This window comes from Pinus tabuliformis, chromosome 2_2 (assembly GCF_031772625.1).
Source record: "Pinus tabuliformis cultivar Carrire ecotype Pingquan chromosome 2_2, CPIR1, whole genome shotgun sequence".
Taxonomy (NCBI): domain Eukaryota; kingdom Viridiplantae; phylum Streptophyta; class Pinopsida; order Pinales; family Pinaceae; genus Pinus; species Pinus tabuliformis.
This window is the reverse complement of record NC_142300.1, coordinates 1,039,618,986-1,039,646,260: the sequence shown is the minus strand read 5'-3', so window position 1 is coordinate 1,039,646,260 and position 27,275 is coordinate 1,039,618,986. Positions and strand designations below refer to the sequence as shown.

The following is a 27,275-nucleotide window of genomic DNA, read 5'->3' as shown; positions in this document are numbered from 1 at the left end:
TGTTATATTATATAGAGTTATTAGAAGTTATTCAAAATTTAAAATAAATTAGGAAGAAAATAAATAGAAAACATTATTATTAGATGAAAGAAACAATGTATCTCCAAGTTTTTAAAATGTATAATATCAAATTTGAAACATTCCAACTTTTTATTGTATAACTTAGTATTTGAAAATTCAAATTGGAACTTGTTAACTAAGGTTTGTATAATTTAAATATTTGGATTTTTAAGAGTGATTGTGGTCTTTACCCATGGTATAGGCCCATGGTATTTACTTTCGTTTTAGGAAAAACAATAAAATAAGGTTTCTAGAGAAGCCATCCATGTTTTAAAAGATGATAGGAGCTAGGCATTTGGGGCATCCGAAGTTTGTCTATCTTATTATGTTTTGTTGAGAACTTGGCATGGCAACTTCTAGGTTGATCGCGGAACGAAAACCCAGGGTTGCGGTGACATTTGTGTGTGGATTCACAAGTGAGCTTCAGTGTCTTAGATTTGTCATTATTGAGTAGAGTTGCATGCCATTTGCAGGGGTTCCAATCCTATGGTATAGGGGTTCCAATAGTAAACCCAGTGGTGACATTTGTGTGGTGGATCCATCCACGATTCACAAGTGGGCTTTAGTGTCTTAGATTTGTCATTATTGTGGGCTTCAGTGTCTTAGATTTGTCATTATTGAGCAGCTCTGTAGGCCATTTGCAGGGGTTCCAATCCTATGGTACAGGGGTTCCAATCATATGGTATAGGTATGTGTTGTTTTCATCGAATAATATAAATAAAGGGCTGCATTTATTTTAGATCCCTTGTGTTCTATGCTTGGCTTGTTAATGTTTTATTTAGAACACTAAAATACTCTAAATGTGTTTATTATTTGGCGATTTTGGATCTTACAATCTGAAAAAGACTATTTCATCTATACCTTAGACTATAGTATTTTATGATAGCAGGGTATACAACGCTGTCATGTAAACATAGAATGGTTACACATATGTGAAAAAAATGCCTTGATTAGATTTTGCTTGAAAAACAATGAAAATTCTAACATGATTTTGATAAAATTAAGTAGAAATGTTTAAAAATCCTAGTTACAATTGTCATGCTTAAAAATTTGAATGTTTTAAAATTTTTGATAAGGCTGAATCCATTTCCACTATTAAAAACACAACTCAATCACTCATATTATGAAAACAAAATTAATAATAATAATAATAAATAAATAATAATAAAATCAGAATTCCAATTTTTTTTAGCGTCCTAGCTCGCCTTCGTACACAACGGGGGAAAAAATCGCGACACCTGCAAAATGTGGTAGCGTACTGTACCATCACGATGACATCACAGCATCAACTCGTATCTCGTTGTCTAGATCGGATATCTTGTATAATAATAATACGAGTAGATCTTTTATCCTCCAGAAACAGTCTTGGTATTTTAGATACATAAGACGCAGTTTTCTCAGAGAGCACAAACCAAAATACGATTAGAAATTTGCTGGTTCTCGCACATCTTACACACTCAGAATGTCGCCGCCTACAATTTTTGTTCAGTCTTATTTGCAGGGATGCGGTCTTAAAATACGCCCATGGGAATCTTACCTGCGTCGAGATATGTCTCAGCCGTTTCGACTACACTCCAACGGACGATTGGGTGATCTCAATAAAAATAATTTTTTCCCTCTGAAGGTTTGTGCTGTGTCCTCTCGAGTTGAAGATGCGCACAACGATTTTATTCCAACGAGTCCCAGTCCCCATCCTAATGTCTGGGGCTGTGACTATATACAATCTATAAAGTCGTCTTGCACTGTGAGTAATTTCATTTCATGAATTTGAATATTCTATTTGAGTTGTCATAGTTTTGTGGATGTATGTAGGGAGGTTTAGTTTATATTGGTCTATATATATATATATATTACTCGGATCTGCTGTAATTTACAGTTAACAATTGCAGTGATATAATCTGATCCTCGCGTTATATAAGTATTGTTCGTAATTTCAGGATCCTAGGTACATAGAACGTGCGGAGACACTTATTAGCGAGATTAAATGTATGCTTAGCGCGATTGGAGATGGGGAATTAATGAGTCTATCTGCTTATGACACGGCATGGGTGGCGAGGATCCCCGCCATTGATGGCCGTGATCAGCCGCAATTTCCTGAAACAGTGGAATGGATTTTGAAACGCCAATTAAAGGATGGTTCATGGGGAACTGAAGATCACTTTTTACTGTCGGAGCGCCTGCTTGCCACTCTTTCTTGCGTTCTTGCGCTCTGTCAATGGAATGTTGGGGATCTCCAAGTACAGCAAGGTAAGATTTGACAATTAAGCACCATACATCTATTTTAACTTTTAATTTATTTTACTTATATTTGATTATTATTGTTAAATATCTGTTTTAATTTGATTTATTTTATTCATATTAAATTATTATGGTTAAATATTTTTTTATTTTTTTATTTATTTTATTTATTGATAAATATTTATTTTAACTTTAGATTTATTTCACTTTAAAATCTATTTTAATTTTAAATTTATTTCACTTAAATTTGATTATTAAAATTTAAAACTTATTTTCAAGTCATTTTGAATCAAATAATTTTTTAATAATAATTTTTTTTCCAAATCAAATAATTTTTTAATAATATTATTTATTTTTTAATTTGAAAAATTATTATAGTTAAAAATCTATTTTAACTTTTAGATTTACTTCACTCAGATTTGATTATTAAAGTTAAAAACTTATTTTCAAGCCATTTTGATTCAGATAATTTTTAAATAATATTATTTATTTTTTAATTTGAAAAATAATAAACATTGAATGCCATTTATATAGAATTTAATTAATTAATTAATGAAGCTAGCTCATATCATATATTAGATTCGTTTTAGTTTAGGATTTGTAAGGTGGAAAAACTAAAATGGACCATTCTTAATTCTAATAAAAAATATAATTTAGTATGTTTATTAATTTCAGTTATTATTATAAAATTATAATTGAGATTTCTTTTTAGATAATGCTGGTATTAACATTTATTAAAATTATAATTGAGACATTTTTATAAATAATGCTTATATTAACATTTATTAAATTATAATTTTAAAAATAATGAATAATTTCTCATATACATATGAGAAAGAATAAAAAAATATATATAAAAAAATTACTATCTATAAAGATCATAGAATTGTATAAAAATGGTTTAAGTGCAATTTAAAAAGCCATTTGTTTTTGTGTGAATATAGCCTTTTATAGAGAGCTTCTAATATAATAATAATCAAAAGGGCTAAGATGTGAAGATCCTATTAAATTTTTTTAATATCTTAATTATTAAATAGAACGTGCATTAAAGGTGTCAAAGTTCACCCATTATTTTTTTACTTATTCCAATTGCATCCATGGTGTCCATTGGAAAGCTTCTTTGCTTCCTCCAATTATAGGCTTTGTGTCTATTGGAAAAGGCTAAGTGAAAAGACCTTTTTCTTCCTCTAGTTATAGCCTTGGTGTCTATTGGAAAAGGTTAAGTGAAAGGACCCTTGTGTTGTAGGCAATATTGAACATTTGTCCCAAGAATCAATTGTATCTAGTGGTGAACAACTTCAGATATCATGGAGTGGGAATCAACTCAAGTCATTGTGGAAGGCTAGGGTTATTGTTCACAAAAATATTTGACAACCAATTCATGATTGCTTCTATGTTGAAGCAAAGTTTCCATAAAGGTTTCCACCTTTAAATGATTTTCGGTTTCTTGCTAACTTGACTGATCTATGAAGGATTTAATGAATATCTCCGAATTTTCAATAGAATGCTCATGTCTCTATAAGGCAAGGCAAGTTTCACACATATTTTTATAATCCATGTTCCCAAGACAATGAACCATAGCTTTGAGATGGACATCACAAAGGATGAGAGGAAGAGGCTCAATCTGCACAGGAAAATTGAAATGCACAAATTTAGGCTTGTAAAATTATGCACTTGAATTCACTAGGCATTTTTGGGAAAGAAAATTCTATTATAGAATATCTCATTCACATACAAAATATAGAGCTAACAAAGGAATTACCTCCTCTCAGGGAAGGGAATCAAGCCTTGAATCATACCAACAAGAGGGGGGTTGAATGCTAGAAGCCATCGTTCTCATTACACCAATGTCACACAGTCCTAGATAGAGCTTGAAAAAAATAAACTTGTTCTTGTCTAGTCGAGAAGAATCCTAATAATCCTACCTTAATAATAGAGTATCATGAATAGAGCACTCATTAGAATCCATGTAAGGAAAAACAAGCATGTATTAGTGGTGGGAAGGTATTATTCTTGGTTTCCCTTCTTCGTGGGGTGTGAATGTCTTTTAATTCACCATATGTGATGTTAATGGACCATCATGTGGTTGATATAGGGATGGTTTGTGTATAAGCCTTGTTGTTGATAATTGATCCCTGCCAATTTTTCCTTACGAACCAAATTGGTTGGCGAGTCAACCATAGAGTTTTTTTCCCATAAAATATGAAATAGCAAGGCATAATATTCTACCGTGTTAACTAATGAATCCAAGGATCCATGTGAGGAAAAATAGGCATGTATTAGTGGTGGGAAGGTATTATTGTTGGTTTCCCTTCTTCGTGGGGTGTGAATGTCTTTTAATTCACCATATGCGATGTTAATGAACCATCATGTGGTTGATATATTGAATTAAGGGATGGTTTATGTATAACCATTGTTGTTTATAATTGATTCCTGACAATTTTTTCTTATGAACCAAATTGGTTGGAGAGTCAAACATAGAGCTGTTTTCCCATAGAATATGAAATAGCAAGGTATAAGCTTCTATCATGTTAAGTAATTAATCCAAGGATGCATGTGTAGGTATATATAATTGTCCATTTATGGTTGTGGATAGCCCTACCTATACATGTCACCCCTAAAAATTTTAGTTGTATGTTAAAAGTATTAAAAAATAACATTTCTAAATAATTATATTTTTGATAAGTTAAAATGTTATAAATGTAGGTATTCTAACCAACATTTGATACTTTCAATGTGGATGTACTTAGGAAATTTTAAGAAAAAACATTTTTCATATTTAAACTAATGATGGTCACAAATATGTCAATTTCTTTCCGCCCTCTACAAGTTAGGAATTTTTTAATGCTTTGTTTCACTATGTAGCTCATGATATTTTGTTCTTATTTTATCAATGTTGATTTCCTTATTTATGCTAGTCAAAACATGGATACTTTTGGTATTCTAGAATAAGGTTGATCAACTCCTTATAGAATTTTTTATTTGTTATTTTTTTTTCTACACAAATTTGAATGTAACTAGTATAAATCTATCTTAACTCCAAATGTATCATGCTTTGAGAGGGATCAATGCAAACCTTCCTTATAATGTAAAACATATAGAAGATTACACCTTGAGGGATCTCAGCCCATTATAGATTTGAAAGTTCAGGAAACTTGGAAGTGGTAGTTCAAAGTAATATAGAATTTTCTTTCGCTAAAGTATACAAAGACGATTTTGAACATGTGACCCTTTGTGAGGTAGCACATCTTATTAACCATTAGGCCTACTCAAACTACACACACAGTTTAAATGACAGGATTCAACTCCATTTTGAGGGTGTTTTGTTGACTAGTATGCCATTTTTTTCAATTTCTTTAAATATTTTTTCTAATTGCAATGTGTAAACTCCTCGTTCATCATCATCATCATCACATATAAAGTTTCTCTTGAAAATAAAAAAAATACACATTGTACAAGATGCATATCAAGCCAAAATGTGACTGTTGTGTGATCAATAATCATCTAATTGTCTATAATAACTGCCACTATATATATACATATAGTTCCAGTATCTGTGATGTGTCCATCTGCTGAGAAAAGTCTAAAATTATCATATACATATGATATTTTGTCTGATAGTGCAAAAAGGAAAAATATATCAAAAAGGCCCTTGTCGTGATGTGTTGTCCTGTGCTATCTCACTAAATGAATGGCAATAGTACTAATAATGATCGTGCCCATACTTGTCTTTCACATTCCAAGTACCAAACACCTGTTGTGATCCCTCTTTGGATAGCTTGTTGGAAAGTGTATTCCTTCCCTGTAAATATGTTGGCAAGATATGAAGTCACAAAATGAGATTTAAGCATCATGATTTCATCCAATATGTTGCGAAGAGTGTGTGTGTGTGTGTGACATATAGACTATTGATTAAACTAATCCACAACCAAATTTGAATCACCAAAAACCTGTAGATTTCAACAATTCTTTTCAATAGAAAATAATAGGAGCAACTTGAGACTATATAGCTCAACAAAGTTATTAGTGTTGTGTCCCAGTCCTGCTTTGAGTTCAAAATGATGAGATTCTGATAGATGAAGAGTTACTCCTCCACCACATCTTCCATGCTATGAAGCTTCATCAAAATAGGCCGATGGTTTTGAGTGGTCAATGGATTCCTCAGTGATAGTACGAGGACATTGTTATAGATCTTCGTCGCGGAGAAGACTATAAGTGGTAACAATATGTGCACTGATGGCTTCAGATATGAAGCCATTGTCTTGGAATATTTTACGATTTCTTCCTATCCATATACCTCAACAAGTGAGGAGTGGAATGTTCCACAATTTTTTGGAGGTGGCATCATTCCACGATTTCTGCCAAGCCTGACTGATATTTCCCCCTTGGCATTTGATAGTAGTAGAAAGACCTTGATACACCAAATTCCAGACCCAATTGGCTACTTGACAGGATAAAAATAAGTGTCCAACGAATTCCTCAACTTCTCTGCAAGTAAGACACCAAGATGGGCCTTGGGAGGATCGGTTTTTCAAATTTTCACCGGTGGGAATTTTATCTTCTAGAATGCACCATAGTAACGTCCTGGATTTGGCAGGGATCTTAAGTTTCCATAGATGTTAGGCAACCACCAAGGTTTGATTTCAAGTTATTTTGCATGACTGATATATAGGTATCCAAATTTGGGTGTATAAGTGTCGTGCTTTGAGTGTACCCACAATAATTCATCCTCCCGATCAAGTATACTAATATGAGATGCAAACAATGTGCTTATGTAACCTTCCTAGGTCTGTTGCCATTGTACTGGAATATTCAGTGCTCTGGCATATAACCAACGCTAACCCCAGATAGCCATTTGATCCTTGTCTGCAATCTGATTTAAGTATTTGATCATCCGCGAAGAAAATAATGTGATCACCTCTTGGGGAGCTAAGTGTTGGTTAATGCATCCCATGGGTCCATCCTGATTTTGACCTGACAGCCAGATATGTCCCGCCAAGCAAGCCCTGATTCTATGATGATGAAGGATTTCCAGACAACCTTCCAAATTATAGAGATGTTGGGATGATATTTATTTTGTAGCCTAATCCAATCAGCTGTAGAGAGGGAAAAATGTATTTTCTGGTTACCACTTTAGACCAAAGACTGTGACTTGTGATTAATCTCCAACCCACCGTTGCTGCCAAAGCTTGTGAAAAGCAAGATAAATATTTGATTCCCCAACCACCCCACTATTTAGGTAGGTCAATTATGTCCCATTTGACCTAGGAAAAATTCTGGCCTTCTTTAGATCCATGCCAGAGGAATCTACAACATAATCTCTAAATGATATTTGGTATTCTTTTGGGGATCCATGCTAAAGACATCCAAAAAATTGGTATGGCTTTGAGGACGAATTTGACGAGGACCAGTTGACCTGCCCGGGACAACCATTTGTGGCTCCAAATTTTTATTCTTTTCTCAATTTTAGCTACGAGCCATAACCAATCATCTTAGCTGTAGTCATTGGTTTCATATGGAAACCAAGGTATTTTATACCATCATCTAGGGGATTAATTTGAAAGGGAAACAATATGCAAGCATGTATAATTTCATCTACAGTGCATTCAATAGCTATAAGAGTGGATTTTTGGTTGTCAGACACCATACCCATCACCTTACAAAATAAATCCAGTAGTGCTTTGAATTGCGTCGAGTCATTACGCGATCCATAAAGAAAGATAAAAAATCATCTACGAATAATAGATGAGTGAGGAACATCTCCCCTACTATGTGAGCACCTTTTAAGGTACCTCTTATTTTCACATTAGAAATCAATTTGCTCAATCCTTCCATAATAAACAAAAATAATGGAGGGGACAAAGGGAAACCTCGACTAAGTCCCCTCTTAGCATGAAATAAATATAAAGCAACACCATTGATCATAACTACAAAATATGCAAAGGTAATACAACACATAATCCAATTAATAAAAGAAATGTGAAAACCCAGATGTGTAAGTAACAATTTGACGTAAAGCCGACTTTCCCTATGAAAGGCTTTTAAGAGGGCTCTTTTAATGATCAAGCCCTTTAGTTTTTTGGTTTTTAAGATATGTAGTCCCTCTTGAGCTACACCAATGGCTTCCTGGATCTAACAGTCCTCTAGGAAAGCGAACTGATCCTTTGATATGTGGTGAGATAGAATCAATTTGATTCTATTGGAAATTGTCTTTGCCATGATCTTGTATATGACATTACAAAGTGAGATATGACTATATTCTTCAAACATATTTTGATTGTCAGTTTTTGAGATGAGTGCAGTGAATGTGGAATTAAAGGCTTAGTACATCTGACCAGTAGTCTGACATTCCTCAACAAATTTTAACAAGTCATGACTGAGAAGCTTACAGAAATTGGTAAATAATTCGACAGTCCACCCATTAGGACCTCAAATTTTTCCCTTCTTGAACCAGTGTTAGATTTCCTCTAATTCACCTGAAGATACTGGCTGTGACAATTCCTCATTATGCTCCTCACTGACAAAACTAGGAAATATTCGAGTGATGTTCATAATTTACCCGAATGATGCATGCCTGGGTGTAGTGAAGAGGGATTGAAAGTATTGTACACCCATCCTAGCCAGGCCCCTGAAATTGGAAACCCTATGGCTAGATGCATCTTCGAGGGATTAGATGGTGTTGATAGCTTTCCTTCCTTTCACATATTGTTGAAATAATTTAATGTTCTCATCCTCGACTTGTAGCCATAACACCTGAATTTTAAGCCTCGAGGTTTCTTCATTTGCTTACAATAATATTCTTTTGGCCATTTGTAATTATATGAAGTGTTTCTTTGATTCATTAGATACATAACTCTTGCCTCTGGGTTTTTCCAGCTGTTCCACTTTTGCTTCAATATTCTTCAGATCTTCCTCATCTCTTAGTCGTTTACCCCTGATTCATTCCAATGTATTCCTTTTTATTTTATTTAGATTATCATTAAATTGAGATGCCATCGATCGATTGTCCCTATATTCGCAAATAACTAGTTTTCAATGATTAGATTCCTGAAATATTCTTCCTTTAACCAAGTCGCGTTGAATTTGAAGGGGGTGCTTGGCCTATTAATATGACTTGCCAATTGCATGTATATGGGGTAATGATCAGAAAACCCCCTGCCCCTACCCATTGCTTGAACAAAAGGAGGTGGTCCAGCAGGGTTTCCCGAATAAAGAAGCAATCCAACTTTTTAGCGATCATGTTGTCCCCTACTTGACAATTTCTCTAGGTGGGCTGATACCTTTCCAGATCAATGTCAATAATAGGATGTGTTTCAAGTAATTGTGAGAAAAAATCTGAGAGGGTGTCCACTTGTGCATGAATTCCCCAACATTGAGCTCTTCCTAGGGAGAAATTTAGGTCCCTTATGATGATTAGGTGATCTAACTTCATAAAGGATTTTTTCATGAGATCATTCCAGAATATAGCTTGATCATGGCAAGGTCCATATATATTGACAATTCTGAATTGAAACCCAAATTATTTTGAGAGAATATCCATTGCGACATAATTTTGGTGGCCCCAAACATTGATTATTTTTACATTTTTGTAGTTTATACCCATTGATTCCCCCCTGAGTTCCCCTTCACATCAATCGAAAAATAATCCAATTTTTGCATGATCCTTCCATTAATTGTTCGACATCCATGCTTGAGCCCAAAGTTTCCTTTAGGAATATTATATCAAGGCTGTCTGATAAGATCATTTATTTCAAAACTAGCTTCTTGGAGGGGCTAGCTAACCCTCTGCAATTGAAGGATAACCACTTCACGAGTGATCGATAGATGCGGTGTTCCTTTCTCTAAGAACCCATTCTAAGGATAATTGTCTCCCAGTAGTGATGTCAAGGCATGCCCTATTCATGGCTTTGGATATGAGGGATTGTCACCCTCGAGGGATTTTCGGAATCTTATGAGGGGAGAGGGGACCCAAACCTGCCCCAAGACCTCTACGGAGTGCATATACGCAAGAGGATTTTGATAGATATCAGAGGTTGTATTTATGTCCCTTATACGATCCCGAATAGTCACTACTGGGGGCAGGGAAGGATGGGGATGGGGCCAGGAAGCATGCAGGAATGGTGCTTACAGGACAAGATAAGACCCATAATCTGTGTGATGGAGTAGATATACTAGATGCAAAAGAATCAGAAGATAAAGGAAGACACTAAGAAACCATAGATACACTGATACAAGTATGAGGGGGATGGGAGATATAAGTACACGTGTCAGAAGCAACAATAAATCCCCTCCTCAAATCTTCCACACCCGAGTGTAGCCGAGACCCAGGATGTTGTGACCTTGTTCCACATGTAGACCCATCTCTCATAGGAGATCCTAGTCTATTCAGTTGAGGCTATCCTGGGGTACCATTCTCAGCTGACACCAAACACCCTTAAGACTAATTGCCCTCTGAATTTACACCTACATCCTGATCATTCTCTTGAAGCAAGGGGAAGTCCTTGTATACATTCCTGACCTTGTGACAATGTCGACATATGAAAAGTATGCCCTCATAGGCCAATATTTGATTTCAAACACAGCCTTTATAATGTAGGATCAAGTTCACTACCAGGCCCTCCCTTATGTCAAGATATACCAATACTCTAGAGAAATTCATCCTCCTAGTTTCTAGATAAGATATATCATAATCTAGGTACATGCCAAGATCATCTCCAATGAGCCGAAAAATATCCTTCGTCCATAGTTGTAGAGGAAGACCTGGAAGTCTAACCCAAATTGGTCCTGCCTCCAAATGCTCACGTTCCGAGTCAAATAGTGGAGTCCAATACTTCAATAGAACCAATGCCATTTCTATGTTTAAATGACGATATAATATGTAGGTCTCATGTTCATCTGACTTGAATCTAAGAGAAAACTAAACTTTTAACAGAGCACAAACTGATGGCAAGACATTCAAGACATAGCCCCAAATTTCTTGTGCCCATTTATTTAGGCGAGAGGAAAAATAAATTCTTCCCCTAGTTCTTCCGACCAAAACCTGGCCATATGTATCCAAAATTTCATCCAATCTGATACCCTCTCCCAGGACTAGGGCATGATCTTTTTCCTTAATATTGGGACATTTATTTTCTTTGATTTCTTCTTGGAGGCCACCTCCTGCTCATCACTAGATAGAATATTTCCATCGATGGTGTGTTGTTCAGTGTGTGCTATGAGACTCTGTGGACAAAGGGAGGGAGTGTTGTAGATAGGTATTGGACAATTTCTTGAGCTTGTAACTTATTGATTCACAACTCCTCCCTAGGCTTTGTATCTGCCAATGGAAATCTACTGGAACCCAACTGATTCATGATCATAGAAGGATCGACCTGAGACACAACCACCGACATTAATAAAGGGATTCCAAGATGTGGATGGTTTGATTCTTCCGTGTTGCAAGCATGGTGCCATGCTCACTTTTTAATTCCATAACATAACACAAACTACTAGGGTTTAAGCATGTTTCAGAAAAATTTAGGCCTTCAATCGAAAAACTAGTTGAGCTGACAAATTGATCCAGTGAATCTGACCATCCTACCTCAAGCGATACAGGGAGCACCGCTTCAGTTGAAAGGGAGAGAGATGTGTCTACCTATCTAAAATGCTCATGAGGGGAAAAGGGGATCCCTTCTAAAATTTCAAATAATGAGTTAAATATTCCCAAATTGGGAGTTCTAGGTGTCTCCTCCATCTCCATCCCCGGATGCTGAGGTGGAGGGTTTGTCCAGATGGAGATATTCTTAGTGGGATCTTCAGAAAATCAATCATCTCTTCTTCCATGACAATAATCCACCTTGTCATGGTATAAATAAACCCAGAAAAAATATTTAAGCCAAACTTTACCACCGATTGTTGCAAAGACTAGTCCCGCCTACATTTATAGAACCTAAAACCACCCTTCAGAGTGTGAAAGAGAACCGTCCTCGATATCCATGTGAGATTTGAGAACTAGAGGCGACAATGGATGACCAAATGAATTAGTTGAGTCGGGTTAGGTTGAGCAAATAAAACCCTAAACCGATTTCTCAACTAGCCACAAACATGATATCGTCGACTGCAGAGCCCATCTCATTTTTTAAGAGATTTCTCTCTCTGTACCTTTTATCCATATGGAAAAAAACCATTATATTCATGAGTCAAAATACAATTTTTAGTACAAAATATTAGTCCAGAAGGGATGTTTATCTATTAAACCCTACTAGGAGTTATTTTTTGCACATGTTATTATTATCTTTTTAAATGTTATATGTCAAATTCATATTCAACACTTGAGGAATTACACATCTCCCTAATACTAGGCTATAGAAAGCCCCTTTAAGTGCAACAATAATTTTCATCTTATTCGATAACCTTTTTCACCTTTGATTTAATTTCCATAACCTTTATTCTACCAATGTTAATAGTCATACAAATAGAAAACAAAATCCTTGTGAATTTTAGTTTGTTCATATTATAGGGACTCATCATTACTTATCATCATAAGAAAAATATCATTAAGAAGAGTGACTATCATGACTAGCTAAATTCCAATAGAGACAATATTTATCACCTATATTACAATTAGTGCTTTCCAAACCAAATCTACCAATACTACCAATGTAAACATTAATCTACCAAATCTACCAATGTTAATAGTCATACCCATAACAAAAAAATCCTTGAGAATTTTTACTCTTTGAGATCATAGGGACTTATTACTACTATCATCAGAAGAACAATATCATTAAGAAGAGTGACTACTTTACTAGCTATATTAGAGTAGAGACAATCTTATCTATCACTTATATTACAATTAGTGCTTTCGAACCTACTCTCTGTTTGGATTAATGCTTACATTGGTATATTTGATTTCTTAGGTTGTTGGAGATTTTTGAGATATCCTCTCAACCACAATTTCCAAAACTGGAATTAGTTAGATCTAGTTCCAACTATATAATTGTCACATATTTGAGTTTCAAATAGTGAAAAACAATTTATTGTGTGTGAAATTGCATGTTTTGTCATGTTATTTGAGCCGATTTTGGCTTAACTTCCTCACGGGAGGTATGAGAAGATGTGAGAGCCATGCTAGTTAATCCTCTATAAATAAGTAAGCTAGCATAGAAGAATGATTGATTAGCTATGAGTTCTCATTCCGTTGTTTGTTTTTGTAGATAATTTTGTGTGTCTATTCATTGTTTTGCTATGTGAGAGGCACTAATCACTTCTATATGAAGAAATCACACTTATACTATGGTATGAGGATAGAATGTCGTCAATTGGAAATTTGGATGGTGCTTGTTTCACGAGGGGTTTAAGTTCCGTTGCATCAACGCTAATTACACTGGATTACAAAAAATTGATAACGTCATTGTTTCGATAGAAACACTGAGTATGTTGTTTCAAACATTTGGAATAGAAAAAAATAAAGGTCCATCCAGTTTTGAGTTAATTTTTATTAGTGTTGGTAGAGTATTGCATACATGTTTAATTAGAATGTATGAGACTGATGATCCCTTTATCTCTATGAATGAGTTGAGGACCCTCCAAAAAGGAATGTATCCCTAGGGGAACAATGTTGTGGGTATTACTGAGGAAATATGTCAGTGAAAGTTTGTTTCTTAGAAATATTCGTGATAACTTCAACAACATCTTGTATATAGATGTTGATAATTCAAGTATGTACTCAATGTAAGCTATGTGCCCACTTGCTTAAACAATACCAAAAACCTTGTTTCAAATGATGTCATCCAGATGGCATGGGTTACGGATGTGGACTACTTTGAAATCACTCTAAGGACAATATCGTGTCAAAACACACTACTAGTGTTTTATTTTGCAGATTCAAAGCAAGAAACCTAGTGACCAACAACTTTATCTACAAATATGACCCGTTGTCAAGATTTATGGCATTGTCCAACTTGCATGCCAAACGAGACACCTTCCTTTCAAAATAATTTCTATGCCTGTCTTGGAGGGACCTACACGTGGGGACTTGTGTGGAAAGGGCAACCATTTGAAATTTTAAATGCATGACGGATCAGAGGTCAAATTCCTAGTGCTAGAAATTTTAAGTGTAATGCTCACTCATTCAAAGATCCACACATGTGAGGTGCCATATATTTCATGGAAGTCATTCAAGATCCCTTAATGAAGTTGTTGATTCATGCTTAATGGTGAATATGGATGTTCATCATTTGGATATGGAGTAATGCAAGAACTAGGACCTTTTCATGTAAACCTAGATGGAAAAATCGCTTTACTACAAACCCTACAAATAGAACCAAGTGGTGTTATTATTTTTGGAGTCTCCCGTTAGTTTTTTATTCTCATCCATATATATGGCACGTACTAGAGCGTTCACGAAGGATACACTCAATAGCAATAGAGGGAAAGAATCACGAGCAAAGTTTGGAGAATAATGGCTTCGTTCGATATTAAAAATTTCAATTTTGTTTGTCAACAAAATATGGATTGAGGTGGTTGTAGATGGCATAGTGAAGGAAAACTATTAGTTTTTTAATCATGAGTTCATCAACTATGTTGGGTCATTTGTTTCTTTTCTATTGTTTAGTTAAATTGTTGTGTAAAATTAATATGTAGATTCAATTATTGAGCACAGAAGCATAGTTCAAGTTAATGGATCTTGACATTATTCGGTGCCAAGAGAACATATCATTGATTTGGTTATGTTTATGCTTTGTTATATGCCAGTGGTTTGGTTGTTCTTTGATGCTTCAAGATCCACAGTTACAGGTTATCTTTGTGTAAGTTTGTGTATGTGAAAAAGCAGAAGAATGTCAAGTTGTATTATTGACTTCTGAATACACTCAGTACCTAGACCACTTGTAACTACCAAAATTGTAATTTTCCGCATTTTGATAGATGGAAGTAAGTCCATAGAGTGATTCGGTATCAAGAAAAAATTTCAGGGTAGTAAAGAATCGTTGATCCTACAAATACATCAATGATGATCTGAAGCAATCATGTCTTAAATGGATCAAGTGGTAGCTCGAAGATGGTGGTTGAAGAAAGAGTGTTGTTTATGAGATCCCTGAGTGGATGGACGTGCTAATGAAGACCAATCCTAACAAAATTATCAATGTGACTTCAATATTATTGTTTGTAATGTATGCATTACATCTGGAAGGCGTTAGGCTTAATGCTTACATTGGATATTTAGTAGATTTGGTTTGTTGGAGATTGTTGAAATATTCTATCAACCGCAATGTCCGAAATTAGAATTATTTGGATTTAGTTATAGCCATATAAATTTAACATATTTAAATTTAAAGCGGTGATTTTTTGTTATTGTGTATACAATTGCATATTCTGTCACTCTCTCAATTTTTTAAACTTAACACAAGAAATCAATTTTATTGTTGTCACACCCCTTTTCAATATTCAAAAGTGTAACAATGTGGTTCATAGTTAAATAATTATAACTACTAATTCTCATTAAAGCTAACATATAAATTATATTAAATAATAATTATTATATATATATATATATATATATATATATATATATATAAAATATCTAATAATTTATAAATTATTAATAATGAAATTAACTCTAGCTTGCTTTTTAATTAAATAATAATAATAAAAAATATAAATAATGGTGTAAACACCAGATGATGTGATGTCATGTTAAAAATAATAAATAAATTTAAAAATAAAAAATTTAAAACAATACTGACCATTTGAAAAAAAATTATAATTTAATTTTAAGGTATAAGTCAATTTTATAATAAAAGATATATAAATCAATTTTAAAATTTAAATTTAGGTCTATGGATTTAAATTTAAAAATAAAAAAAATATTGCTATAAATAATGGTACTAACAACGATTTACTTTGACTTTTAGAAACAAAAATTAAAAATATTTTATCTAATTATTTTTAATTAAAAAGAGTAATGAAGTATTTACTTTGATTTTTAAAAACAAAAACAAAAAATATTTTATTTAATTATTTTGTAATTAAAAAGAGTAATGAAGTAGATTTTATTTAATTATTTGTAATTAAAAAGAGTAATGAAGTAATTAAAAAAATAGAAAAATGATTGTATTTTAATAATTGACCGTTAAAAAAATGATGAAACTTTATTCATTGGCATTTTGAGGATGTTGTCAACTAAGATGTATTACATTATATTAAGTAAAGATACAAAAAATAAATAAGTATGTATATATGTATATTGCAACATCTAAAATCAAATTAGATCCATCTAACTCATGATCCATCATTTTAAAAGAAGAGATTTTTGCTTTTGATTCTTGTTGGTGCTTTATAGATCCTTAGTTAAGATGAATATATGTATATAGGCATTTAAGAAAACAATCCATCACTTTAAAAGAGTTGTTAGATCAGAGCATACATAACACAAAACGGATTCATACTCAGAGACTTAGACATCAATAGCAGAGAATAATTCACTGGAGAAACAACAAGATTACTTAGTCAGAAACAGCGGAATAGATAAAACAATCACTGGAGAACAAAAATCACTTTTCATTACATAACAGGCTTGGGCCTTGGCTTACTTTCCTTGGCCAGAGAAATTACAAATTTATAGAGGTAGAAGAAGGATCTAGAATTCTGTATGTGATTCAAATGGAGATTTGGAATGATCTAGAAACTAATGGCGGTGTAGAAAGATCTAGAATCCTGGAGATCTAGAAAGATATGATCTAGAAGAATCTAAAATCCTGCGTGAATTTGGCTTGACACTTAACATTCTCCCACTTGAAGCCAAATAAGAGTCATCAAGTCACGCCGAGTCCTATGATGCCTCTACATAACTCATGTTTATTTCGTGGTAGAATCTTAGTGGGCATATAAGCAGGGTTCCTATTTGTATGGATCTTTTCCAAGGATAATTGTTCTTCCTTCAACACATGCTAGATCCAATGGTACCTTAAGTCAATGTGCTTGGTTTTTGAATGAAATGTTGGGTTTTTCGCCAAGTGAATGGCACTCTGACTATCGCAATAAAACACATACTTGTCCTGCTTTATTCCTATCTCTCCTAGGAATTGCTGCATCCACAACATCTCTTTACAAGCTTCTGTTGTAGCTATGTACTTTGCTTCTATTGTAGAGAGGGCTATTATTCTTTGTAGCCTTGACACCCAAGATACTGCTGCACCTACAAATGTATACAAATAACCTGTAGTGGACTTTCTGGTATCCATATCTCTAGCCATATCTGCATCTGTAAATCCTTCAAGCACGGTCTTATTATGACCAAAACATAAACAATAATGACTAGTACCCTTGAGATACCTCAAAATCAATTTTACTACTTGCCAATGTTGTTTGCCTGGATTGGCAAGGAACCTACTCACTACTTCCACTGAATATGCAATGTCTGGTCGTGTGCATACCATGGCATACATCAAACTGCCAACTGCTGAAGCATAAGGAATCTTGCTCATCTCTTCTTTCTTCTTGTCATCATTAGGACATAATTCAGTACTCATCTTGAAGTGGGCTGCAAGGGGTGTACCAACTGGCTTGGCATCCTTCATATTAAACCTGTCAAGCACCTTCTTGATATATTTTTCTTGTGACAGACACAACCTTTTGTTTTTCCTGTCACGCATAATCCGCATGCCCGATATTTGTTGTGCCGGTCCCAAATCCTTCATTGCAAATTAGCTACCCAAATCTTTCTTCAACCTATTGATCTTATTCTTATCATGCCCAACAATCAACATGTTATCCACATATAACAATAATATGATATACTTTCCTTGATCATACCTCTTGATATAGACACAATGGTCAGCTTCCAACCTCTGAAACCCATGTTCCAACATGAATGAATCAAATTTATTGTACCATTGTCGAGGTGCCTGTTTCAACCCATAGAGACTCTTCTTCAACCTACAAACAAGGCCTTCTTTGCCTTTTTCTATGAAGCCTTTTGGCTGCTCCATATAAATTCTTCTTCCAATTCACCATGAAGGAAAGCAGTTTTTACATCTATCTGTTCACATTCTAGGTCTAAAGCAACAACTAGACCAAGAATGACTCTAATGGATGACATTTTAACAATAGGTGAGAAAATTTCAGTGAAGTCAATACCTTGGTTTTGGGCAAAACCTTTCACCACCAGCCTTGCTTTATACCTCTCCTTCTTTTCGTCACCTTCATGCTTAATCCTGTACACCCATTTGTTTTGTAGAGCCTTTCTACCTTTTGGGAGGTTTACCAACTCCCAAGTTTTATTTTCCTGCAAAGAATTCATTTCTTCTTCCATTTCTTTCTTCCATTCTTTACTATTCTCGACTTTACAAGCTTCTTGAAAACAATTGGGTTCACCTTCATCAGTCAACAAAATATAGTTTGAAGGAGGATACCTTTGTGAAGGCATATGAGGCCTAGAAGATCTGCGAACCAACTGTGGTGGTGTATTATGAGGTTGAATCTCCTGTAAAGGTTCTTGCAAGATTCCTTCTTCTTGTTGTTCATCATTTTCCACTTGTTGTTCTTCATGCTCCTAAATTTGCTGTTCATTTTCTTGTATTGGTGGTATGTTTTCCTGCTGCTCTTCAAACCTGTCAATAACCTTTTTGACCTCCAACTCACCTACAGTCCTCTTGAACATTTTTGACTCATTAAATATAACATCCCTACTTCTAACAATTTTATGGTTGACTGGATCCCATAGACGATAACCAAAATCTTCATCCGCATATCCCAAAAAAATGCATTTCATAGATTTATCATCTAGCTTAGTTCTATTTTCTTTGGGAATATGTAAGAATGTTTCACATCCAAAGATTTTCAAGTGAGAATAATTCAAATTCTTACCAGTCCAAACTTCTTCAGGGATACCGCCATCCAAGGCTATTGTTGGAGATCTATTTATGAGGTAGGAAGTGGTCCTGACTGCTTCAGACCAAAAATTCTTCTCCAAACTAGAATTGGACAACATACTTCGCACCTTTTCCATAATGGTGCGATTCGTCCTTTCTGCGACACCATTCTGTTGAGGAGTACCAAGCACAATCTTCTCATGCTTTATGCCAAACTAGTTACAATATTCCTTAAATGCATTTGAGCAATATTCTCCACCATTATCTGTTCTTAAACACTTCAGTAATTTGTTAGTCTCTCTTTCAACAGCAACATGGAGTTTTTGAAATATTCCAAACACTTCACTTTTATTTTTCATAGGATATGCCCAAACCTTCCTAGATGCATCATCTATAAATGTTACAAAATATGATGCTCCTCCTAATGATTTGATGTTAACAGGCTTAAACACATCTGAGTGTACTAATTCTAACACATTTTTCTTTTTGTCATGGACACCTCTAAGGAATGAAACCCTCCTTTGTCTATCATATATACAATGCTCACAAATATCAAGATTGTAGGATTTCAAACCTGGCAATAAATTTTTACCAACAAGGATTTTTAAGCCCTTCTCGCTCATGTGACCCAAATGCTTATGCCACAGATCTACTGAATTTCCTTCTTTTGTGACAACAACCAAATCTGATTTTCCTATCAGTGTCTTCAATGTGTATAATGTTCCTGTCTTGGGTCCTTTGGCCACGACCAATGCACCTTTGCTAATTTTCTAGCCTCCTTTTCCAAAGCTTGTCGAATAGCCTTCATCATCCAGTCATCCCATAGAGATTAAACTCATGCGCATTTCTGGTACATGCCTGACCTGTTTCAACAATATATCTTGTCCATCTTTCATCTTGATCTGGACATATCCCACTCCAACAATACTGCAAAAATGATTATTCCCCAAATGCACTCTACCATAATCACCAGGATTATATGAAACAAAACTATCTTTGCATGGGGTTACATGGTGAGATGCCCCAGAGTCAAGGATCCAATCAAAGCTACTACTAGATGTATATACACATGCATCCTCTACTGAAACAGTAAACAACACATCACCATCTATGGCTACAACAGTAGTCTCACCTTCATTTGTGCTGGATGACTTGTGATTTGTACTAGACGGTCTCTGATCCTTTTGTCCTTTCTTCCAGAATCGACATTCTTTCTTCATGTGCCCGAGTTTGCCACAATGAAAGCAGATGATTCTGCCTCTCCTTGATTTTGATTGGCCTCTCGATCTTGATCGCCCTTGCCGGCCTCGATCCATTCTCCTACCACGATCAGCTAGAGCTAGATCTTCTCCTCCCTAGTTTTCCGCAATTGACTTGCATCGCAGTTCCTCATTCATTAAACTACTGCTGACATCATCAAACTTCAGGGTCCTTGTAGTTGTTGAAGTGCTCATAGCTACAATTAAATTTTCCCAGTTGTCTGGCATAGAACACATTAGCAAAATAGCTCTAATTTCTTCATCTAAAATAATTTTAACAGAGGCAAGCTGATTAGTAATAATATTAAATGCATTCAAGTGCTCAGCAACGGAAGCACCCTCTTTCATCTTGAGATCATAAAGTTTCTTCATCAAGAACACTTTGTTTGATGCCGTGTTCTTCTCATATAGATCATGGAGCTTCTTCCATAATCCTTCAGCCGTCTTTTCTCCGAACACATTGAAATACACATTCTTTGCTAAATATTGGCAGATTGTTGCAATCTCCTTTCTATCTAGCTTATTCCCCTCTTCATTTGTCATCGATGAGGGTTTCTTTGTTGTGCCCTCAATCGGCAAATACTGATCCTTTAAAATCAATATATCCTCCATCTGTGATTTCCATAGGGCAAATTTAGCCCCACTCAACTTCTCCATATCTGTAACTGTTGTCTCCATTTTCAATCAAATTCACGCCCCAAAACACAAAAACTCCACTTAAAAATAAAACTTTAATTATTACTTTTTAAAATTTAGTAATAATGACCTTCCTCCTTTTAAAATACCCTTTTCAAAACTCCTGCTCCTTTTAAAATATACTTTTCAAAATTCCAACATATAAAAACATATATAATGTTTTAACCTTTTCACATTTCACACATACATATGTTGGTTTGAGAAAAAACTTGACGTATACGTGCAAGCTTGATGTAAAAAAAAAAACTTACGAACACCACGTTTCAACTCCAAACTCCACGGATCTCCACGTTTCAAACTCCAGCAACACGTTTCAACATAGATCCACGACCTTGTTTTTCTTGCAGCAACTGTCTTTTAGTTCCAACGTTCCTCAGCTATTTCCTGGACAGATCCTTCAACAGCTCCAGGGGTAACAACCAACGTTTTAACGAACGCTGCCAGAGTAAGGCGATGGCACTAAGCGACTTGCACAGTGGATATTCGACCCTAGCTCTGATACCAGTTGTTAGATCAGAGCATACATAACACACAGCGGATTCATACTCAGAGACTTAGACAACAATAGCAGAGAATAATTCACAGAGACAGACAAATGGAGAAACAACAAGATTACTCAGTCAGAAACAGCGGAATAGATAAAACAATCACTGGAGAATAGAAATCACTTTGCATTACATAACAAGCTTGGGCTTTGGCTTACTTTCCTTGGCCAGAGAAATTACAAATTTATAGAGGCAGAAGAAGGATCTAGAATCCTGTATGTGATTCAGATGGAGATCTGGAATGATCTAGAAACTAATGGTGGTGTAGAAAGATCTAGAATCCTGGAGATCTAGAAAGATTTGATCTAGAAGGATCTAGAATCTTGGGTGAATTTGGCTTCACACTTAACAAGAGTTTCACTCTAAAAGGTTTGATTCTTTTGGTGTTTTATAGATTTTTAATTAAAATAAATCTAAATCTAATATTGTGTTTGAAAATGTGTGCTAGGCATTAAATTCATGAAAAAACAATATAAAGTTTCAGAGATAATAATATTGTGTTTGAAAATCTGTGGTAGGCATCGAATTCATACAGAGCAATATAGGGTCACTGAAGGCCGAAAGTGATCAAGACACTCTCGTAACGGACTTTCAACTCATCTTTCCATCGTTGTTAAAGGAGGCTCAATCTCTCACCCTCCCACTTCCGTACGACTTGCCATTTGTGAATCTGATGAGGACTAGGTGGCAGGACACATTAACGAAGTACGAACTCTGAAAATTTCTATTATGTGATTTTAATTCAAAGACTTTTTTTAAATCATTTTATATTATTCATTTTTTGTTCTTAAAAAGATGTCATTACATATATTTTGAAGTAGTTTGGACATTTTATAATGTTGATTGCGAATTTCCAAAATATTCAGGGATTTGATGGAGATATATTTAGGAATGGATTTGGGTATTTTTATGATATCCATTGAGAGTTTCAAAATATTCTGGGATGGAGATGAGAGAGTTAAACTATTTGATTTGTTCATATGTTTGTTGGATCCTAAAATATTTTAAAAATCTCCGATTAAAATCTGATTTTTTTATTAGAAATTTGATTTAACCATGAAAACATCAATAGTACAAACTATTTTATTTATTTTAAATACCATTTAATTTAATTTATAGAACTGATCATTTTATAGTTATCTCGGCTTCCACAGGGAGGAAATTCCACATGGTCCATCATCGTTGAAGTACCCGCTGGAAAGCATCCAGGACATTGTGGACTGGAAAAAAATAATGGAACTTCAAAGCCAGGATGGGTCTTTCTTAGGCTCACCTGCCTCTACTGCCTGCGTCTTCTTGCACACAGGAGACATGAGATGCCTTGAATACCTGAAAACCGTGTTGGCAAAATTTGGCAGCTTTGGTATCGACACGTTAATCTTAAACCTTTTTACTGGCCTCTGTGTAGAAGTAATTTATTATTTGTGCCTTGCGTTTTTTCTTTGGTTGTTGTCAGACTTTTGGTTTGGAGATTTTTTCTTTTGGTTGTTGTCAGACTTTTGGGTTAGGTATGGCTGATTCAATTCAGGAGTGTGAATTTAAAATTAAATAAAAAGAAATGATTAATGAATACATCCCTGTGGATATAATAAGTAATGATTAATGAATACATCCAGTGCCTTGTATGTATCCTGTGGATATCATTGAACGTCTTCTGGTCGTCGACAATATTGAACGCCTTGGTATCGATAGACACTTTCGAAAGGAAATCAACGAATTTCTTGATTTCGTTTACAGGTAATTGAACAAAATCCATACACAACAAAAGTGTAATTCGATTGCATTATAACTTCTTCTGCACAATGAAGCTTGTAATATTGTATGCAGCCACTGGAACGAAAGAGGAATAGGGTATAACATTTTCAACTCCGTAGCTGATCTTGAAATCACTGCCATGGCCTTTCGATTGCTTCGCTTGCATCTATACAATGTAACTCCAGGTATACATCATACGATACTAGTTTGCTGCTTCTCTCTCTGTTGGTTTATTGTGACATTTATACACTTTCATAAACAGTGGCTTTCAAGAACTTCAAGGAGGACAATGGACACTTCCTTGGCTCGGAAGGTCAATTTAACAAACAAGGAGGAAGCATGCTGAACCTTTATAAAGCTTCGGAAGTTGCATTTCCTGGAGAAAATATTCTGGATGAAGCCAAAGGCTACGCTACTAAATATTTAGGAGAAGCCTTAACCAGAAACGAAACTTACAGCGCATGGAACTGCAAACAGAATCTTAACCGAGAGGTAAACAGGAAACATATAATTTCTCAGTGAACTGAATTTTATTTATTTGATAGTAAATTTATTTTTCTGAATACCACGAGATTCAATTCAATCTTTTCCATTGTTAGATTGAATACACGCTGGAGACTTCTTGGCACACCAGTCTTCCAAGAGTCGAAACAAGGAGATATTGTGAAGTGTATCGACCAGATTATGTACGGTTAGCCAAAGGGATTTACAGGTAATACCTCCAGCTTTTTGTTTTTCATCCCCACACCCTGGGATTCATCCCCACACCCTGGGAGGTCTTCAGATCATTTTTTTCCAATGTTGTTTCTTCCTGTTATTTGAACTTCTTTTTTTTTGTTTGGTAGGTATTCAAATTTTCATTTATATTTTTTATACTCCTTTAATATATATATTCCCTGATATGAATCTATCTCATATATATCTCTCAATATATTATATCATTTTTTCTTTAATATATATCCCAATATAAATCCACCTATTATAATATTGCTGAGCCAGTAAAACCTTGTACTTATGTATTTATATTATTTTAAATGAAAACTACCAATATCAATTTTTGTAATCGTAAGAAAACTATACTCCATGCTCTTCTATTATATTCTATATGTTGATTTTTACTATGAATAAGTATAAATATGTGCTGCCATACTGGACTGACTTATGACAGTTACCACTCCTACCCACAGTGACCAAGGGATGACACATACTTCCTTAATAGAGTTTTAACTAGTTTATTATTACTGCTATGCTTATAACCACTTGTGTCTTCGCTGATAATATTTTGGGTCTGGGTATGCTCCTTATTTCATTGGGTACTGCTCGTCTTATTGTTTTTCTTTCAGACTGCCTTCTGTAGACAATGAAAAGGTTTTAGAGCTGGCAAAATTGGACTTCAACATTGTCCAATGCATTCACCAGGAAGAGATGAAAAATATCATGAGGTAATGAATCGTGTCTAACTGTTCAAAACTACGTGATTTAAATTCTGAAATGAATTCATATAAATGGTAACCATGAGTTGTTCGGACAATAACGTTATATTCCTGCACAGTTGGTTTAGAGTTTCAGGGTTAAGCCAGTTCACATTTGCCAGGGAGAGGCCCATGGAATATTATTTGATAATAGCCGCGGGGACGTATGAACCCCAATATGCCAAATGCAGAGCCACCTTTACCAAGCTCACGTGCTTGGAAACTGTTCTGGACGACATGTATGATGCTTACGGAACCCTTGAAGATTCGAGGCTGTTCACAGAAGCTGTCCGAAGGTACATATGATTGCAGCGAAACAAAAGCTGTTTGGAATATCAGCATGTTGATAATGTAACATTTATTATATAACAGATGAAATAGGTTATACAAGAGTTCTTTGGAGTATTAAGATGTTGATATTGTAAATGTTATTATAAACATTTTTTTGGTTTCAGATGGGACCTCGCATTGGCAGAAAATCTTCCAGATTATATGAATGCGTGTTACACAATCTATTACAACATGATTCATGAAGTGGCTTGGGAGTTGGAGAAGGAACAAGGGGGCGAATGGCTTACATATTTTCGGAATCTAGTGAGTAATCTTCTTTAAACAAGGCAACAACAACACCCACACGCATACCCATAGGTTTTGGACAAACATAGATAACCAGCCAGAGGATTGCAAATTTATTTCAGAATTTGATAGATAAAAGTTATATTCCTAAAACTCCAAAATAATTTCATATCTAACAATTTTTTTTTCGTTTTTGTCAAATCTACCATCCAAAGAAATTTGTAATTGTAATGTTATAAATTTAATTTAAGAGTATGCAACCAAATTCTTGGAGTTAGTAGTTCCGATTAAGCCTTTCCTACCGGTGCATAATCAATTAATATCTAATCGTAAATTTCTTCAAATTGAACAGCAAGAGCAGTATCTACTGAGTTATTTGCGAGAATCTGAATGGCAAGCGGCTAAGCACGTGCCCAGCTTCGATGAGTACATAAAAAACGGGATTATTTCGAGCGCCACGCGTCCAGTGCTGCTGAGTGCAGTGTTGTTGATGGGCCAACGCCTTCCGCGAGAGGTTTTAGAACAAATCGACAATCCTGGATGAAAAAATGCGTTCATAGAGCAGACTGGCTACTTCACCAGGCTAATCGACGACATGATGACATATAAGGTAGGTTGACTTGGGTATTATAATTATGTCTATCTGGTTATATTTTTTTTCTGTAGCTTTGGTTACTGGTACTACAAGTCATTTTGGAGAACCGATCAATTATTTTTCGATGAATGCAGAGTGAGAAGGATCGTGGAGAATTGACATCCAGTATCGAATGTTATATGAGAGAGCATCTTCCTGAATGTACAGAGGAAGAAGCCCTGAATCACATTGAATGTCTCATGAATGCCAAATTGAAGGAGCTGAGGGAGTTTCTGAAGCCGGACAGCAGCAGTACCCACGTACTGCTGACTCCAGCATTCATGAACGACGGTACGATTATTTTGATATTTTATTTACACCACGGAACCAGATTAATCCTACTATTCCTGGTTTTCTTGAACTTTTCTGTACGCATGATGTATTTAGTCTTTCCATGCTATGTGATGCAACAAGTTAATTACCCAGGTTATTAAATGTACTGTAATTTAAATTTTCCCTGCCATGTGATGCGACAAGCAAATAAATGTACAGCTCTCTCGTATATATTCTATTAAGATTTAATACCATGTTACTTTAATCTAATACTTTTTATTGGCGGGTAAGTGAAATTTGATTTCAGTGCTCATACGGTTGGAGCTTTTGTATTATTAAATTAATGGAAGTGTATTAATGATTTTATTTAGTATATTCGGTGATTTTTGGGTTGAATATATATAACGAAAATATGGTGGCAATATCACTGAGCTTTTTTTTTTCCGAAGGTGGTAAAACCTATCAACTCAGGTGTCAAACCAACAGTGAGGACAGCCATCTCTGGCTGCTATCCGCAAATGCTGGGTTTGACTCATCACTGTTAAATAGGAAAACCACGCCACCTGGCATAACCCTGCTGGTGGTCCGTAATCGGGAGCAGGGTCTCACTCCTGCCAGATGCCTCTGGGTCTTGGGCCGTTAACCTGTTTCCTTACGTCCGAGGAAGACGAGCTCTTAGCCAAGCAGAAGCAGTTTTACGGCATACTCCAGGGCGAGGCAATATCACTGAGCTTGCTCATGTGACTTGTTTTTATTTTTGTAATTGGTTGATTTTTGGAAATATAACCCTAGAAAATCCACACAAATTATATATTTAAAATTAGTAGCAAGTTTATATTTATTGCAAATGTTTAATTACCATTAAATAAATATAAGTGGAGATCTTGCAAGATAATTACCATTAAATAAATATAAGT

General features: G+C 35.0%; 1 protein-coding gene across 1 annotated transcript; it reads left to right on the top strand.

Annotated features, from left to right (window-relative positions):
• Positions 1-1,434: 1,434 nt before the first annotated feature.
• Positions 1,435-26,577, top strand: LOC149196921 (alpha-bisabolene synthase-like). Its single transcript, XM_089405683.1, has 13 exons — positions 1,435-1,804; positions 1,998-2,307; positions 22,167-22,353; positions 22,785-23,011; positions 23,265-23,385; positions 23,476-23,588; positions 23,666-23,895; positions 24,003-24,115; positions 24,747-24,845; positions 24,956-25,171; positions 25,331-25,469; positions 25,804-26,061; positions 26,181-26,577. The coding sequence occupies exons 1-12, from the start codon at positions 1,523-1,525 to the stop codon at positions 25,993-25,995; spliced, it is 2,229 nt and encodes a 742-aa protein (XP_089261809.1). The 5' UTR covers positions 1,435-1,522; the 3' UTR covers positions 25,996-26,061; positions 26,181-26,577.
• Positions 26,578-27,275: the final 698 nt, after the last annotated feature.